We start from the raw sequence: 18,665 nt of genomic DNA on the forward strand, positions 1-18,665 counted from the left end.
TGGTCCTCTCTTACCAGACTTATGTGTACAAGTTAACAAATCAAGGAACAAGGAACTTGGCCTATTTAAGCATCAGACTCAGAAATCATGGGCAGACGATCTACTCACTCTCTACTGTCTTATTGCTTTGTGGGATACCTTCTGCCATTAATCTTGCCTGCACAAAGAAGGCTGCCATTCAAGATGGTATAACAAAAGGAGCCAGGCCTGAGAGCCAGAAGGGTGGGATTATGTGCTAGTTCTGCTATTGATTTTTTCAAAATGTTAGATGCTTATGTTCTTATTTTTGTCTATAGAGTGAGGGTCCCAGATTAAATTATGACTGGTGTTCTTTCTTGCCCCCCCCACCAAATCTCTGATTCTTTTTTATTAAGAATTTACTTATTTATTTATTTATTTATTTATTTGACAGAGAGAGAGAGAGAGAGAGCACACAAGCAGGCAGAGCTGCAGGCAGAGGGAGAGGGAGAAGGGGCTCCCCGCCAAGCAGAGAGTCTGATGTGGGACTCGATCCCAGGACCCGGGGATCACTACCCGAGCCGAAGGCAGCCAACTAACCGACTGAGCCACCCAGGCACTCCAAATCTCTGATTTTTTTATTTTTTTAAAAGATTTTTTATTTATTCATTTGAGAGGGAGAGAGCGTGCCTGCGAGCACAAGCAGGGGGAGGGGCAGAGGGAGAGGGAGAAGCATTGGGCTCCATCCCAGGACCCTGAGATCATGACCTGAGCTGAAGGCAAATGCTTCACCGACTGAGCCACCCAGGTGTCCCCCAAAACTCTGATTCTAATCCTTTCTAAGAGATGGAGGTACCTGCGGATATTTACCTTTCTTTTGTGTTATATGGAGGTGAAGCATGATAGCAACCCTAGCCTAAAAAAAGTTGTGCTGGGGGATAGGTAAATTAATCTCATGTTTACAAAGTTCAGCTCATATAGTTACTCTCCGAGGAAAAAAAAAAAAAAGAAAATGAAAAGCCAGATAAGCACAGTATCTATACCACAGTTCAATGCTTTGTCCTAAATCATGAGAGTTTTGTTTGTAACCTTTTTTCCTAATCTTTTCACAGAGAGGAAGTCGTGCCAGTGTAAGCTTCCAGATCACCTCAGAAGTCCAAAGTGGGAGGTCCCCAAGGCTCTCCTTTTCGTCAGGGAGTCTAACTCCAGCTACCTATGAAAACTCCAACATAGCAATTTATGAGGTAGGATATCCAACAGCTATCTAATCTGCTGCCTTCTTGAGTTTTAAAATGAGACAGTGATTTAAGACTTAGTCTTTGGGTGAAAACATTGAGGCTTTTGGAAAGTCTTTCCAGTTTTTTGTTCGTTATCCACTCATGGATTTGTTTGGATGACCTTTTGGACAATGATTTTCCTCAGCAACTAATCTACTTACTTATAATTTCATTGATGTTTCAAATCCATCTATTTATTGTGCATGTGAAAAAAAGTCAGCGGATCCATACACTTAACCATGTCACTCGTTCTAGAAGATATGGGTATAATAATAGAAATGACTTCCCGAGTCACCTGTTTGTGATGGAATGTCTAGAAACATGTTTGTGTAGAGTTTTGGGCAAATCCCTCCCTTCAAATTTTAGTTGTTCTTCTATACCCGTTATCCTCTGATATTACTAAAATCTTTTAAAGATTCTTTCTTTTTTTCTCAGCCTGTGCTGCTGCCTTTTGGAGTAACAGGTGACCTTCTGCTGTGTAAAATAGAAATCTCTTTTTTTTAATTTCATTTAAATTTCTGTCTTACAAGCTTTAAAGAGGCCACCCCTGACCCCTTGTTCTAAGATACTGGAATTTGGCAACCAGAACAAATCTTGCAACAGTTGGAGAGATGAACTGTTTCTTCTCAGCAGGAAAGAGTTAAGCAGGGGGTAAGAGGGAAACTAGTCCCTCCCAAGTGATGCCTTCCCAGTGTGGTTTCCTTGTTTTGTTTGAAGATACTCCCAAAAGCAGCAAACACTCTCAACTTCAATAGTAACTACAAAGAAAGTCCAAAACAGAACAGAATGAGTTTTTAGATTGTCCAACGTATTGAATTTTCCAAGTGAGTGCTCTCCATTGGCCAAATAATTGACAGACGCCTAAAACACGAAGATTGCCATGGTATATATTTGCTCAGTGTACCTGAGTACTCTGACTTAAATTTGTAGCAGGAAACCTCTAGATCTTGCCTTGAAGCTCATTTAATCAAAGAGGAGATTTGCTTCAAATGTAAACTTGCGGTACTGGGGAATTGACAGCTCTGTTCTCTCAAAGAGCAAGACCAAGACAATCATATAGCTTTTGAATGTCAAATGCAGTGGGCTGATGGCTTTATGAATGTACTGACACCTCGAAGATTCTGAAATAAATCTCAGTAACATAAGGCAGTCTTTTGGTTTTTCATCTGTAAAATGAGGGGTTGAACTAAGTTCTTAATCTTGGCTACTCATTGGAATCTCCATGGGAAAGTGAAAAACATACCTGTGCCTAGCCTCCCCTGCTAGTAACTCTGCTTCGGTTGGTATGGGGTGAGTTCAGGCATTGGACTTTTTTTCAAGTTTCCCTATGTGTGCATTCAGGACTGGGGATGGCTGGACTAAGAGATCTCAAAGGCCTCTTCTGGCTCAGATATGCCATGGCTCTCTGATTCTGGGGAAGAATTTATGTGTTGAGTTGTAGTATGTTTTATTTGGTGGAGACAGAAGGTTATAGTGTAGAATTGAGAAGGGAAAAAATAAACATCTGTATGTAACTGGCCTTTAAGAATCTGTCAGATATTTCCTCATCTTGGGAGGAGGCAGAGAGTTGAGTTAGTTCCCATAATGACTGTTGGTCAGTCAGCTCATGAGTATTTCTGAACTGTATAGGCCAAAGGGGGCCTTTATCTGCACAAAAGAAGGGTGTTAGTGAGAATAATACCACACCATGATGTCAAGATTAGGCTGATGGCGGGGTGCGAGGGAAGACAGCCGAAGCTGGAAAACTGCCTGGGAAGGAGCCTAAGTTAATTGAATCAACAGATCAAACAAAGAGGTTCAGTGTGCCTTCTGAAACGGTCCTCTGTTGGGAGCGTTTTAAAGAAGATTCGTTATCTAGTTTCTGTTTAAAATAAATCAGATTTTCATAAGAATTGTTACTGGAAGATCTGCAAGTTCCAGCTAATGTGCCTGGAGTAGCAGACAGCTAATAGCAAAGGACAGGCTTCCCTAGGATGTGCCATAACATGGTCTGACACTGATACAGATTCCCACTTCGATTCCATGCAGAGATGCATCACCTTAGGACCTGGACCAGAAAATTGGCCCTTATTTCATAGATGCTCTTTGAGAGAAGAGAGGAAAGTCAGATGAGCAGACCGCTGGGGAGAGAGAACTGGGAATAGCAGATGCCGTGGGAACATGTCACCATCTGCTCTAATAGCCATAGTCTAGGGGAGAGGGGTGAGGTGGGCAATAACACAATACTGATACGCTCAGCGAGAACCCACTGAACTTACCCTCCCTCTTCATCTCTGACTCCTTCTGCCTCTCAACCTCTCCCTATGTTTTCCTCCTTATCTCCATTCTCTCTCCCCCCTCCCCGCATACCCTCCCCATTCATGTTCTTTTCCCAGAGCCCTTTTTCTTCTATGTTCCCACCTTCTTCTATATCTCATATAACTCTGTCTCCATCCCCCTATCCTTTCCACCAACCACCTCGCTCATCACAGAATTGTCCAGCTCTGTCCATTAGAAAACTGGGGCTCGGGCCAACAAAGTGGTTGCTCGAGGGCCACCCCTGAATTTGAGGCACAGCCAGGTCCGGGACCTAGTTCTCTTGACTCTTGGTTAAGGCTCCATGGCCTTAGTGCAAAACTGATGGACTTTAAATTACTTCTAAAAACTTTAGTGGATAGAGTTTGATGTTTCTTCCTCTTAATTAAAAAGTGAATGATGAATGAAGTATTTTATCATTCACTCTCTTAAAAGAAAAAACAAAACAAATAATGTATGTGTGGTGAAGATAAAACCTGCCCTTCCTCATTATTCCTCTTCCTCATTATTCATGAAGTAGGACACACACAGACTCAATAAAAATTTGCTTATAAAGTTTGTGAGAATTATTTAAATCTTAAAATAAATACACACAAATCCCCCAAACCAAAGAAAGCCATGAGAGAAAGGAGCAATAAAGTGGAAAGTGGAAGACCTCGGTTCTGTTACTACCTAGGCTTCTGACCTTGTACAAGTCACTTCATCTCTTCAGACTTCAGTTTCTTTATCAAAATATGAAGGGATTAGAACAGGGATACCCAAGACCCTTTCCAGCTCTCAAATTTGGTGATTTGGCTGGGAAAAAAAAGCTTGGCTTAATTACCTCTAAAAGTTAATAAGCCAGAGAGAAGGCTAACCCCTGTCTGTAATAAGGCTGACTCCAGGAAGAAAGTGTCAGGTACCGGCTAGAGGCAGAGTCAGGGCTACCAGTCCTGATGTTCAGGTTGTGCACTGCACAAGGGCACCATATTTAAGAGGGTGCTATTCACATTATAGACATGTACTAACTTAGAGGTGCAGAAGTGGGCAAAGAGGTTCTGACCTCCCAGCCTAGTTCGGGAATGAGATGGGGGGGAGGGGAGGGGGCTACTTCTCATATCTACATTTATACTAGCACACTCGACTATGCACGTACATAGTCACTGGTAAACATATGCGCACCTGATTATACGCTACCTTGACTATTCCCCAGGAGTTTTTTTGAAGTTACTCCTTTCTCCTGCCCAATATTCTTGGGGGTCCAAATTCAGCTTCTCTCCTCCACCTCTATAGCCTGACTCCAAACCTGACAAAGAGGCTCCACCTGGCAGGCAGGGCTCGGTGGTTTGCAGACCAGCCATGCTGTGAATGGAATGTGTTCCCTGGTATCTGGAGGATGTATGAGTAAATGAGAGTGTGGTACACGCACATATGTATACAGCCAGGGCTGCTGCCCAACAGGGCAGGGCTGCCACAGGCTGTAAAATAATATTCTCACATGTCTGTCTGTCTGTCTGTTTATTTATTTATTTTTCCTCGAGGGAAAGCACCCTTTCTAATTAGCACGAAGGTGCCATTACAGCTCGTAGTGACCATGGCCAAGTAATGCGGTTGCAAAGGTGCTTGGAGAGGCTCTGTTGCCTACCGCTATCTCCCACACATTTGTTGCTTTTGTGAATTCCCAGGTAGAATTTTTTTTTTTCTTTCAGCTTAAACCTTGGCTTTGATCCCTCTAAAGGGCAAAGTCCTCTGAAGGCTAAAACTTTGAGCTCGTGTCTGGCCCTCATGACTTCGGTGATTAAGGAATTAAGTGTGGGTTGGAGCGTGAGACTCAGCCTTTCTAACCAGTTTCCAGGTGACCGTGATGCAGCTGGTCTGGGGCCACGCTCAGGGAATTTTTGAGCAAGAGACCAGGAAGGCTGCCTTTCGTGCTTGACTGTTCTGCTACAGGCAGGCGCAGATCCTGGACTTAATCTTGATGGGCTCTGTGGGCACTGAACCTGGCTGGCCCAGTTCTGTTCAGCTGCTGAAGGCCTCTGAGAGCCATTCCCTAGTTAAAGCGTTTCAAGCTCCTTGGCTCGAAGATGCCCTCTAACCCAAAGTGCGGGCGTGTAACTCAGATGGCCGCAGCTCCCGTTATTAGCCTTTGCCTCTGGCAGGTCTCCAGATGCAGTGCCGCAGCTGGATATATTCCTTAATAAGAGAGTGGTTACACTCTCTTATTCTTGGAATTTGACTGCACAGAGCTCTCTGCTTTATTATCTCTACCTGATGACAAATTGGTGCAGGCTGAAATGGAATCTCCAGGCTATAGGTAATAGATATGAAAGCACTTTGAAGGGTAAAGAGCACTGTGCAAATGCAAGGCATTATTATTATCAGGGAGAAAAAGGAATCTATATTTGTATTGCTTTTTTAAAAAATTTGGGTTGGACAGAAACTAAATAGGGCTTGATGACTGATGAATCCTTGAGGCTATGCAAGGAGAAGAAAATTATCTATCAGGTGCTGGTGTTAAAGTGAAGACAATAAAATAATTGTTGTTTTTGACTTGACAGCAGCCTTAGAAATAGCTGCTTTGTACTTAAAAAGTCAGAAATAGACTTCTGAAAGAGTCCAGATTACTTGTATTACTACGGTAGTTCATTTGTGCATCCAAATAAGAAATGTTTAATCTACATTGAAGCCAATTGGTTTATGATTGAAGCATAAGAGGCCCCCAATATGGCCTGTCCCACAAGAGAAAAATGGAGCAAGGTAAATGCAGAAAACATTTGCTGCATTACATCTCCGGCCTTACATCTCCCACCATGGATGCCTCAAGGCAGTAAGAATTACAACCACCAACCATCATCGTTAATCGCAGGGAACCTGGTGCTATATCACTTAGCTATGAATAAGTGAAATGACCTAGCACTTTCTGCAGTTAGTGAAGGGAGTCATTGCAGAGTGGTATCATTCCCTTTCTGGGGCCTGCATACCTGCAATGGTTTCCTGTCTTTAGTTAATTGGAATTTTTACCTTTCACTTCTCTGCATGACCTCATATTTAAAGATTTGATTTATCTATCTATCTATCTGTCTGTCTATCTATCTATCTATTGGGACAGAGAGAGAGAGTGAGCGGGGGAGGGTCAGAGGGAGAAAGAGAGAGAGAATCTCAAGCAGACTCTCCGCTGAGCATGGAGCCTGACGCTGGGCTTGATCCCACTATCCTAAGATCATGACCTGAGGTGAAATTAAGAGTCTGATGCTTAGCCGACTGAGCCACCCTGGCGTCCCTGCATGACCTCATTTTTAGCTCAAATACAGAATGTCCATGTGGTGGAGGGTGATGGAGGAAGAACAAAGCCTGTTTGAGTTGATGGTCTGATTATAAACCCTTCGTGTGGAAGGGACATTGCTCTAAAGCTGTTGGCAACTAAGTCTGATCATTCCTCTCTGCCTTTTCTTTCTAGGGTGATTGGGTGTGGCTGAAAAAGTTCCCCTCTGGAGGTTTTGGAGACATTAAGTCCATCAAATCGAGTGCAAGTGATATGTTTGAAATGGTATGAGAAACCCTGGTTTATGTTCATTCCCACTAAAATTAATCCTTTCTCCAAAGTAACTAACATGAGCTGTTAGGAAGACCCCTTAACAAGTCAGTGTGGAGAAACTGCAGGGTTGCTATGGCAGAAGTATGGGCTCTGAAATCAAAGACACATGAAGGATTCCATTTCCAGCTCTACCGACTTAAGAGCTATTTTAACTTGGGTAAGTCGCCTAACCCCCCTGAGCCTTACTTTCCTTATTTGTAAAGGAAGTACTTCCCAGGGTTGGCATGAGGATGAAAAGAGATAATACACATAAAGCATCTTGCACATTTCCTGACACATAGCTTCTTTATAAAATGGTAGCTATTATGATTATTATTAAGTATATATCCCATAATCATTCAAAATCTCCAGTTGCCAGGCCTAGAAAAGTCATCTTGTAATTACTACTTGCATAAGAAAAATGGTGATTTCCCCAGTCCCACCAATTATGTTTAAAGAGTCCTTGGATGGTTTGTTTAAGGGAGCAGTGTGTAAATAAGGCAGGGATGAGGATGATTCCTCCCAAGCCATTTAAAATCTTGGCTCCTCCTTGAGCTTTGAGTCCATAAAAGTTTCACAGAGACTGTCTCTGGTTCCTTCAGACTCATGAGAGTGGGAATTTTAGGAAAGTAATAAAAGATTTCTTCACATCTATGAAGCAGGCAAGTTCAAATCAATCCAACAGGTATGAATCAGACACCTGCTACATCCTGAGCCCTGTACAAGTGAGAAAATAAAGGAAAGGAGGAAATGGGAGATATGTGGCTCACCATGGACAGGATGTATCCCGGGGATCAGATGAGATGTTATGATTTGGTATTTCTCTTACGTGTGGTTTTGATGCTTGGAGCTGATGGTGAAATGAGAGATGAATCCAGAAGGGGGACCAATGTCAGAGCTAGAATAGGCAATCCACACTGGTTTGATGATCCAGGATGCTAAACAGAGAGCTAACTTCAAAGTTGGGAGCCAAACAGGCTCAAACTTAGGGGAGCTGATTAACTAGAAGTATGGAAATAAGAAGATGGGTATTGACCCAAGGTAGAATGTGTCCATGATTTTTGGGTAATTTTTGATTTTGATATGACCTCAAACTTACAGAAATGCTGCAAGAAAAATTCAAGGAATTCTTGTATACCCTACCCAGATTAAGCAATTGTTCACATTTTGCCTAATTACTTTTCATTCTCTGTTTATAAGCTTTTGTATATTATTTTTTCTGAACCATTTGAGAGTAAGGTGTAGACATTCTGCCCTTTTATCTCTAAATACATCAGTGTGTATTTCCTAAAAAATGCATTCTTGTATATAACTATGGTATAATTATCAAAGTTAGAAAATTAAACATTGATACAATAATATGAAACTATTGTCCATATTTTAATTTTGTCAATGGTCAAAAATACATGATAGCTAATTTTCCCCAGGCCAATTTCCAATCCAGGATCACATATTATGGTTAGTTGTCATGTCTCCTTAGTGCCTTTCATCTGGAACAGTTTCTCAGACTTTCTTTGTTTTTTCTTTACCTGAATATTTTTTGAAGAATTCAGGTCAGTGATTTGGTAGATGGTCCCTCAATTTGGGTTTATCCCATGTTCCTCATGGTTAGATTTAGGTTATGCATCTTTAAGCAGAATACTACAGAAGTGATGTGTTATCCTTTTCAGTGCTTTATATCAGGATGCACACAATATCAATTGTCTCAGTTGTGATGTTAATTTTGATTACTTGGTTTAGGTGGTTTCAAAATCTACTAAATTTCTCCAGTATAGAGTTACTATCTTCTTCCCATTGTAATTAGCACATAATCTGTAAACAGATACTTTAAGTCTGTGTAAATATCTTGTTTTTCATCAAACTTTTGCTCACTAATTTTAGTACCCATTGATTTTCTTTTTTTAAATATTTTTTAAATTTTAATTCAATTAATTAACATATAATGTCTTATATTGGTTTCAAAGGTACCCATTGATTTTCTAACTCCAGTGTTCTTTCTGTGTTTATTGGTTGGTATTGTAGTGTTAAAGAAAGAGCCTTACCTTTTCTACCATTTATTTATTTATTCATACATTCATATCAGCGTGCATGTATGGATTTTAATTTTATTCAAATCTATCTATCTATCATCTATCTAAAACCATGAATTCATATTAATACTTCCAATTATAATTGAATGCCACAGAGTTCATTTTGTCTTTTCTAACCCTTTCCATATTGTGACTCCGTTCTTTAATAGTGAGAAAACTGGCTCCCATTATTCTCATGACATCTTCTTACGTGTCCCCTTACTGACTCGTGTGGCCATGTCAGGTGCAGATAGCAACTCAACTCTAGGGAGAAGGACAGAGTTTTCCAGAATTTACCATGTGAAAGGCCCCAATTCCTTTCTAGTGCTTTTATGAAGCAGGAGACGGAATTGACTGTGCCATCACTGTGCATGCATCCAACACTGCCTTGACCTCTTATGTGCCTTCATGATCTTAAAATGTTGGGACTGGATATCAGGAGCCAGACTGGAAAGCAGATCTTGGTGAGCCAGCTATAGAAAAGAGCCCTGCACAATGAGATGGATGTTCTTGAAAGGCAAACAGCTGGAGTCAGAAGGCCAAAGGACTGATGACTTTCAACATCCCTTTAGGGCCTGAATTTCTGCAAAAATGTGTGTAGGAAAATCAGGCAGTATCTCCCAGGCTCATGTTCTTCACCATCATCTGCAGCCGATTGGCATATTCCCTGTGCCATCTAACACCTTGGCTACTTAGTTCTTTGCCATATAATCTGTAATCATCTTTTCTTCCATTCCACTTTGGCCATCCACTGCTATCATTATACCTTGGGCTTTTTCATCATCTATAATTGCTACTGAAAATGCTTTACCTCCAAAATCATAGATTCAGACATCATACTCTTTGACTGTATCCTCCTTTTCTTTCACCTGTGCCTGTATTTTACAGCAGGTCTTCCTGTCTACTGACTTCTGCTTTCTTCCAACCCATAAACCCTTGTTTTGTATCCATCTTAGATTCCATAATCCATCATTTGAACACATTCTTATTTCTGACTTTCTGGTCAAATACATCTACAAAATCCAAATTCTGGATGATCCTAACTCTTGACTTTCTCTGCGCCTGCACTCGAATAGCCAAGTATTGTAGCAGAAAGTCATGCAACAAGGTATATTGTTTTCACTATAAATCCATGTTTCTCTTCTTAAAATGCCCTTTACCACTGTCCTTTAAGTCCATTATACTTTATTGGTTAGTTCACTTTCTACAACTCATACTTCAAAGATTCTCCATGCTCCTTCAGTCTTCAATGTTCTTCTTTTCTTCTATTTTTACTATTACCATTCTGCTCCAAACCACCATCAACTTCCACTGGAACTATTGCACTTGTCTTTTTTTAAAGTAATTTTTAAAAGCCATTTTATTTTATTTTATTTTATTTTTTTAAAGATTTATTTATTTATTTATTTGAGAGAGAGAGAATGAGAGAGCAAGCACATGAGAGGGGGGAGGGTCAGAGGGAGAAGCAGACTCCCTGCCGAGCAGGGAGCCCGATGCGGGACTCGATCCAGGGAGTCCAGGATCATGACCTGAGCCGAAGGCAGTCGCTTAACCAACTGAGCCACCCAGGCGCCCTTAAAAGCCATTTTAGGTTCACAACAAAATTGAATAGGAAGTACAGAGTTCCCATACGCCCACTGCTCAAACTACATGCATGGCCTCCCCCACTATCAACATCCTGAACCAGAGTGGTACATTTGTCATAACTGATTAACATACATTGATACATCATTATCACCCAAAGTCCGTAGTTTACTTTAGGGTTCACTCATGGTTTTGTATGTTCTGTGGGTTTTTAGAAATGTATAATGACGTGTATCTATCATAATAGTAACATGCAGAATAGTTTCAATGCCCTAAAAATCCTCTGTGCTCCACTTACTCATACCTCCCTCTCCCTAGTGCCTGACAGCCACTGGCAATTGTCTTTTAACTACTCTTTCCACATCTACTTTTATCACTCTCAATCTTTTCTCCACTTTGCAAAGTGGTCTTTTCAAAATAGAATCTGATCTTGTCAGTTTTCTACCTAAATCTCTTTAAATAGATTCCTATTGCTCTTTTCTTTGTGTGGAGATTTTAAATTACAGATTCAATTTCTGGAATAGATAGTGGACTATTCAAACCTTTTACTTCCTTTTGTACCACCTTTGGTAAGTTATGGCTTAAAAGAAGATTGTCCATTTCATATATGCTGTGAAACTCACTGGCACAAAGATGTACCTAATAAGCTCATGCAATCTTCTAAGTAGCCTTAGGATCTATAGTGATGCCCCCTTTTCATTCTTGATATTGATAATTTGTGTTTCTGCTTTCTTGATCAGTTTTGCTAGAGGACTATAGATTTTTAAAATCTTTTCCAAAGATCAACTTTTGGTTTTGTTGATTTTTCTTTAGTGTATGTGTGCTTTTTATATATTCTTACTATTTCCTTCATTCTACTTTCTGTGGTTTTTTAAAAGGATTTTTTATTTATTCATTTGAGAGAGACAGAGAGAGCAAGCAAGAGCATGAGTGGGGGGAGGGTCAGAGGGAGAGGGAAAGGCAGACTCCCTGCTGAGCAAGGTGCCCAACACATGGGGCTCCATCCCAGGACCCCAGGATCATGACCTGAGCTGAAGGCAGACACTTAACTTACTGAGCCACCCAGGTGCCCCTACTTTCTATGTTTTTAATTCGTTGCTCTTTTTAATTTTTTAAACTGGAAATCTTCCTTATTTTCTAATATAGTCACTTAAAGCTAGAACATTCCTTCTAAATACTGCTTCAGCTACATCCTGGAAGTCTTTCTTTTCTTTTTAAAAACTTTTATTATGGAAAATAGTAAACATATACAAAAGAAACAGAATAATATAACCAAACACCATATGCCTGTCACCCAGCTTCAAAATTTATCAACATACTACCATTATTATTTCATCTCTAACTTGGTTATTATTGCTATTGTTATTATTTTGCAGTTCTCTATTTTTGAGGTACAATTGTACACACTGAAATGCCCATATTATAGATCTATAATTTTGATAAAGGGATATGCCCACATAGTTTAGACGTTATCATGATATGGAATAGCGGTCAGCAAATTATGGCCCATGGGCCAAATCTGGCCATGGCCTGTTTTTCACAGCCTGGAAGCTAAAAATGTTTTTTCATTTTTAAATGACTGTAAAAACAACAACAAATAAAGGAAAACAAAGATTATGCAACAGAAACAGTATATGATCTGCAAAGCATAAAATATTTATTATATGCACCTTTACAGAAAAAGATTGCTGACCCTGATATGAAACATTTCTTTCTTTCCAGAAAGTTCCTTTGTGTTCTTCAGTAAATTTGTGCCTCCCACAAAGAGGGAAACACTGTTCCAGGGTTTTTCCTATCTTACATTAATTTTGCTTCTTCTATAACCTCATAGAAGTGGTATCATACAACACCTCAACTGATAGTAATCCGTGTTATTGTGTGTGTATAAATAGCTTGTTCTTTTCATTGACAAATAGTATTCAATCGTATGAATACAGCACAATTTAATTATGTATTTTCCTGTTGATGGACATTTGGGCTGATTCCAATAAAGCTGCTAGGAATATGCTTTTTACAAGTCTCTCTTTTATTTATTTATTTATTTATTTTTATTTTATTATGTTATGTTAATCACAAGTCTTTTTATGGACACATATTTTAATTTCTTTTGGTTAAACACTTAGGAGTGGAATTTCTATGTTAAAGTATAGTGTACATTTAAGTTTATAAGACGCTATCAAACTTTTTCCCATTTTAATTTCCTGCATGCAAGTTATGAGAGTTCCCTTTGCTCTACATCATCAGCAATATTTGATACTGTCAGCCTTTATAGTTTTAGCCATTCCAGTGGGTTTATAGGGGTATCTCATTGGTTTTTAAAACAATTTTTTTTTATTAAGTAATCTCTATGCTCAAGGTGGGGCTTGAATTCACGACTCTGAGATCAAGAGTTGCATGCTCTACTGTGGATTGTTTAAGGCTGATGAATCACAGACCTGTACCTCTGAAACAAATAATACATTAATAGGTTAAAAAAATAGTAGGAAGGGAAAAATGAAGAGGGAGGAATCAGAGGGGGAGATGAACCATGAGAGACTATGGACTCTGAGAAACAAAGGGTTTTAGAAGGGAAGGGGGGTCAGGGGATGGGTTAGCCTGGTGATGGGTATTAAGGAGGGCACGTACTGCATGGAACACTGGGTGTTACACGAAAACAATGAATCATGGAACACTACATCGAAAACTAATGATGTAATGTATGGTGACTAACATAACATAATAAAAAAAAAGAAAAAAGTTGCATGCTCTACCAACTGAGCCATCCAGGTACCCCCTCGCTGGTTTTTTTCTTAATTTTTAATTTTTATTTTTTTATATTTTTATTTTTAGAGAGAGAGAGAGCACACCAGCAGGGGTGGGGGTGGAGGGGCAGAGGAAGAGGGAGAGAATCCCAAGCAGGCTCCACGCTCAGTGCAGAGCCCAACACAGGGCTGGATCTCCCAACCCTGAGATCATGACCTGAGCCAAAATCAAGAGTTGGACACTTACTTAACCAACTGAGCCACCCAGGCACCCCTTAAATTTTTATTTTTAATTATGATAAAAACATAACAAAATTTACCATTTCTAAGTATACAATTCAGTAGTGTTAAGTATATTTACATTATTTTTGCAACACATTGTCACAACTCTTTCATATTGCAAAACTGAAATTCTGTATCCATTAAACAACTCCCCTCACCCACCCCCCTCCAACTCCTTATAACCACCATTCTGTTTTCTGTTTCTGTGAATTTGACTACTTTAGCTATCTCATATGAGTAGAATCATAGAGCCTTTGTCTTTTTTGTGACTGGCTTATTTTATGTAGTATCATTGTGTTTTTAAAATAGATTTTTTATTCAGGTTTAATTAGATGTTCTATTCAATGAATTTTGACAGTTGCATACATCTCTGTAACCACTCCCCAAAACAAAATATAGAATCTGTCCATCATCCTAGAAAGTTCCATTTTCCTTCTCAGTCATTGCCCCTAGCCCAGAGGCAACTACTGTTCTGATTTCTGTCATCATAAATTAGTATTTTTTTCCGTTCTTAGATCTCATATAAATAAAATAATGCAGTATGTACTCTTACGTGTCTGGCTTTTCTCTCTCAACAGAGTACTTTTTAAGGTTAATTCATGTTTTTGAATGTAACACTAGTTCATTTTTTAAAATCACTGAGTAGTATTTCATTTTATAAATATATCACAATTTGTTTATCATTCTCCTGCTGATGAACATCTGGCTAGTTTCTAGTTTTTTGGTGTAATGAATAAGGCAACTATAATCTTTATTTAGTTGTGAAAAAGCACAAAATTAGCATTTTAACTTTTTTTTTTTCTTCAAAGAATCAACTTTAACTCCAGGTATAGAATTTAGTGATTCATCACTTACATACAATACCCAGTGCTCATCACAACAAGTGCCCTCCTTAACTATTTTTAAATATACAGTTCAGTTCTGTTAAGTATAATCATATTGTTGTAAACAGATCTCCAGAACTTTTTTATCTTGCAAATCTGAAACTCTGTCTCCATTAAGCAATAACTCTCTTTTTCCCCTCCCTCCAATTCCTACTAACACCATTCTACTTTCTGTTTCTGTGAATGTGACTGCTCTAGACAACTTATATAAGTGGAATCATACAGCATTGGTGTTTTTGTGACTGACTTATTTCATGTAGCATAATGTCTTCAAGGTTCATCCTTGTGGTAACGTGTGACTGGATTTCCTTCCTTCTTAGGGCTGATCAATATTCCATTGTATGCTATTCACTCATTTCTTGATGGACATTTTGGTTGCTTCCCCTGCTTGGCTACTGTGAATAGTGCTCCTGTGACTATGGGTTTGCAGATATCTCTCTGAGACTCTGTTTTTAATTCATTGGGTATATACCCAGAACTGGGATTACTGTATCATATGGTAGCTCTATTTTTTAATTTTTTGAGGAATCATCATACAATTTCCCACAGTGGTTACACCATTTAATTACAATCCTCTCAACAGTACACAAGGCTTTTAATTTCTCCATATCTTTGCTAGTGCTTGTTATTTTCATTTTTTAAAAATTTTTTTGATAGTAGCCACCCTAGGGGGTGTGACATGATATCTCACTGTGGTTTTGATTTGCTCTTCTCTGATAATTAGTGATGTTGAGTATCTTTTAATAGGCAACTATAAATTTTTTAATTTTTTTTGTGAACATATATTTTCGTTTCTCTTGTGTAAATACTTAAAGAGCGGACTAACTGAAGGGTGCCTAGCTGGCTCAGTCGGTAGAGCATGCAACTCTTGGTCTCAGGATTGTGAACTTGAGCCCCGTGTTGGGTGTAGAGATCAGTTAAGAAAATAAAATCTTAAAAAAAAAAAAAGAATAGACTAAATGAGTCATAGAACAGATACAAGTGTAACTTTATATAAAACATCCAAACAGTTCTTCTAATTGGTTATAACATTTTATACTACTATCAGAAATGTATGGATGTTCCATTTGTTCTAAATTCTCAGCAGCATCTTTTTGATATTTGCCTTTCTGGTGTGTGTGAAATGGTATCTTATTGTGGTTTTAATTTGCATTTTCTTGATGGCTAAAGTTGTTGAGCACCTTTTCATATGTTTATAACTTATTTGTGTATCTTCTTTTGTGAATTGCCCATTCAGATTTTTGCCATTTAATAAAAAACTGGGGTGTTTTTTGTCTTTTAATTTTTGAACTGTAGACATTCTTCGTGTATCCTGGATATAAACCTTTGGTCAGATACATGTTTTATAATATTTTTCCTCAGTCTGTGGCTTGTTTATTTTCTTAGTGGTATCTCTTGACGAGCAAAATTTTTAATTTTGAGGAAGGTCAATCTATTATTTTATTTTATTTTATTTTTATTTCATTTTATTGCCCATAAATCCTTGCCTATTCCAAGATTCTAGATTTAGGACTATGACCCATCTTGAATTAGTTTTTGTGTATAGACTGAGATAGTGAACAAGGTTCACTGTTTTTCCATAGAGAGATCCAGTGTTCCTACAGCAACTGCTTAAAAAAAGCTTTCCTTTCTCCACTGAGTTAGCTTCTCAATTTGGTAAAAATCAAATGACTATATATATGTAGGTATATTTTTGGACACTACTATGTTTCACAAACTCATTAATGTACTCTACTGCCAATATCACACTGCTTAATTATCATAGCTCTAGAGTAAGTCTTAAAGTCAAGTAGCGTAAACTCCTCCAACTTGTTATTTTTCAAGATTGTTTTGGATAGCGTCATTCATTTTAATTTTCAATAAATTCTAGAATTAGCTTCTTTTACTTAAGCAAAGGCTTCAGGAACTTTTGATAATAATTGTATGAATTTATAAACCAACTTAGCAACAATGGACATCGTAACAATACTGAATCTTCTAGTCCATTAATGTGGTATAGATCTTCATTTATTTAAGTTTTCTTTAATTTTTCTCATCAGTGTTTTGATGCTCTCACATTATATTGAGTAGAATTGGTGAAGAAAGACATCTTTGCCTTGCTCTTGACTCAAGAGGAAAATGATTTAATGTTTTACTATTGGGTTTGATGTTACCTGAAGGGTTTTTCACACGTCCCTATTTCTGATTTTCTGTGAAAATTTTTTTAATCATGAGGAGTTTTTTAAATATATTCTCTGACTGCCTTCAAAAGTTCATCTTTAGATTTCAGGTGTCTGACTATGATGTGTCTAGGTGTAGCTTTCTTTGTATTTAATCTGTTTGGGGTTCGCTGAACTTCTTGGATATTTAAGTTGATTTTCAAATGGCAGGAGTTTGAGTATTATGTTCCTAAGTTGTTTGTGTTTCTTCTTTTTGGGGTTCAGTGCAGTTTCTTCAATATTTAAATTGACGTCTTTCAACAAATTCAAGAGGTTTGGGGCCACCATTTCTTATATTTTTTTCTTTTCCATTCTCTCTTGTATCCTTTTGAAACTGAAGTTTTGTATGTGCTAGACTGCTTGATATTGTCCCACAGATCCCTGAGACTCTACTCATTTTATCCCCAATCTTTTTTCTCTCTGTTGTTCAGATTAGTGTATTTTTTATTGCTCTTTCAAGTTCATTGACTTTTCTGTCATTTCCTAAGCCAATCTAGTGAATTTTATATTTTCTAGCTATAGAATTTCCATTTGATTCATATTTATAGTTTCTGTTTCTCTGCTGATATTCCCTATCTGTATATTCATTTTGCATATATTGTCTTTTAAGTCCTCAAATATATTTGGAATATCTGCTTTAAAGTTCTTTTCTGTTGGTTGCAACATCTATATCATCTCAGGGTTGATTTTTACTGACTGCTTTTATTTTTTTGAGTATAGGTCACATTTTCCTGTTTCTTTGCATATCTAAGGCTTTTTGGTTGATTGCTGAACATTATGAATGATACAGTTTCTACCTTCAAGTCATGTCCAGTTTGGGGAATACAGTCTCACAAAACAAAAACAAAAACCACAAATTCTACCAATTTTAGTGTGTTTTTCAGGTTTACCTTTACCTCCATTTGTGTGTTTGGTCACTCTCCACTGCCTTCATGGTTTAAAAAATATTGGTCCATATGTTATGGGGGGTTTGGTCTATTTTGCTGATTTTCTCTTTTTCCCAGCAAAGCCCTTCGGCTAGGCTAAACCTGATCTTCAGCTTTTCCAAGGATTAGCAAATGTCCCCAGGGAAGAAAATGGCTGGCAACAATCTGCTTATCTCAGAAGGGCTCCTGCCCCTCTTAATTTCAGGTCCTTTTTTGTTTTGTTTTGTTTTGTTTATACATATCTTTGTCATCTTTTAAAATATGATATTTTTGCAATTTATCTGGCTTTCTAATGTTGTGGTATTGGGAATGGTAGTCTGCCATGACTTACTATATCCTACATGGTATAGAAGTGCCTCTAATTGCTGTTAATATCAAGAAAAAGCTACTTAAAATGGTCTATTAGATCCTCTACGGTGTGACCCTGCCCTGCCTCTTCAGCCTTATCTCATACCACAATATTTCCCTTACCCTCTCTGCATCAGCCACACTGGCTTTTTTTCAGTCCTTGGATTGTGATATGCTCCTAGCACAGAGCCTTTTCACATGCTATTCCAATCTCTGGAATACTTTCCTCTCCCTTCTTTGCCTGGTTAATCCCACTTATCTTTTAGCTCCCAGCTCAATTGTCACTTACCAGGAACCCTCCCTCAACCTCTCTGATTGGTCAAAGCCCCAATTATACATACTTAGATTATGTATCTCTCCTTTATAGGACTTGTCAGAGTTGCAAGTTTACATTTCTTTTTTTTTTTTAAGATTTTATTTATTTATTTGACAGAGAGGGAGAGCGCAAGCACAAGCAGGGGGAGCAGCAGGCAGAGGGAGAAGGAGAAGCAGGCTCCCTGCTGAGCAAGAGCCTGATGCAGGGCTCGATCCCAGAACCCCGGGATCATGA

At 38.5% G+C, this 18,665-nt stretch overlaps 1 protein-coding gene across 1 annotated transcript in view; it reads left to right on the plus strand.

The window, feature by feature from the left end:
* The window catches only part of GUCY2F (guanylate cyclase 2F, retinal), a 90,272-nt gene that overhangs the window by 32,699 nt on the left and 38,908 nt on the right, over positions 1–18,665 (plus strand). The window contains exons 6-7 of the mRNA XM_036078947.2: positions 1,071–1,202; positions 6,967–7,056. Coding sequence (XP_035934840.1) covers positions 1,071–1,202; positions 6,967–7,056 — 222 coding nt within the window. The remainder of the gene's footprint in view (positions 1–1,070; positions 1,203–6,966; positions 7,057–18,665) is intronic.

Source organism: Halichoerus grypus, chromosome X (assembly GCF_964656455.1).
Source record: "Halichoerus grypus chromosome X, mHalGry1.hap1.1, whole genome shotgun sequence".
NCBI lineage: Eukaryota > Metazoa > Chordata > Mammalia > Carnivora > Phocidae > Halichoerus > Halichoerus grypus.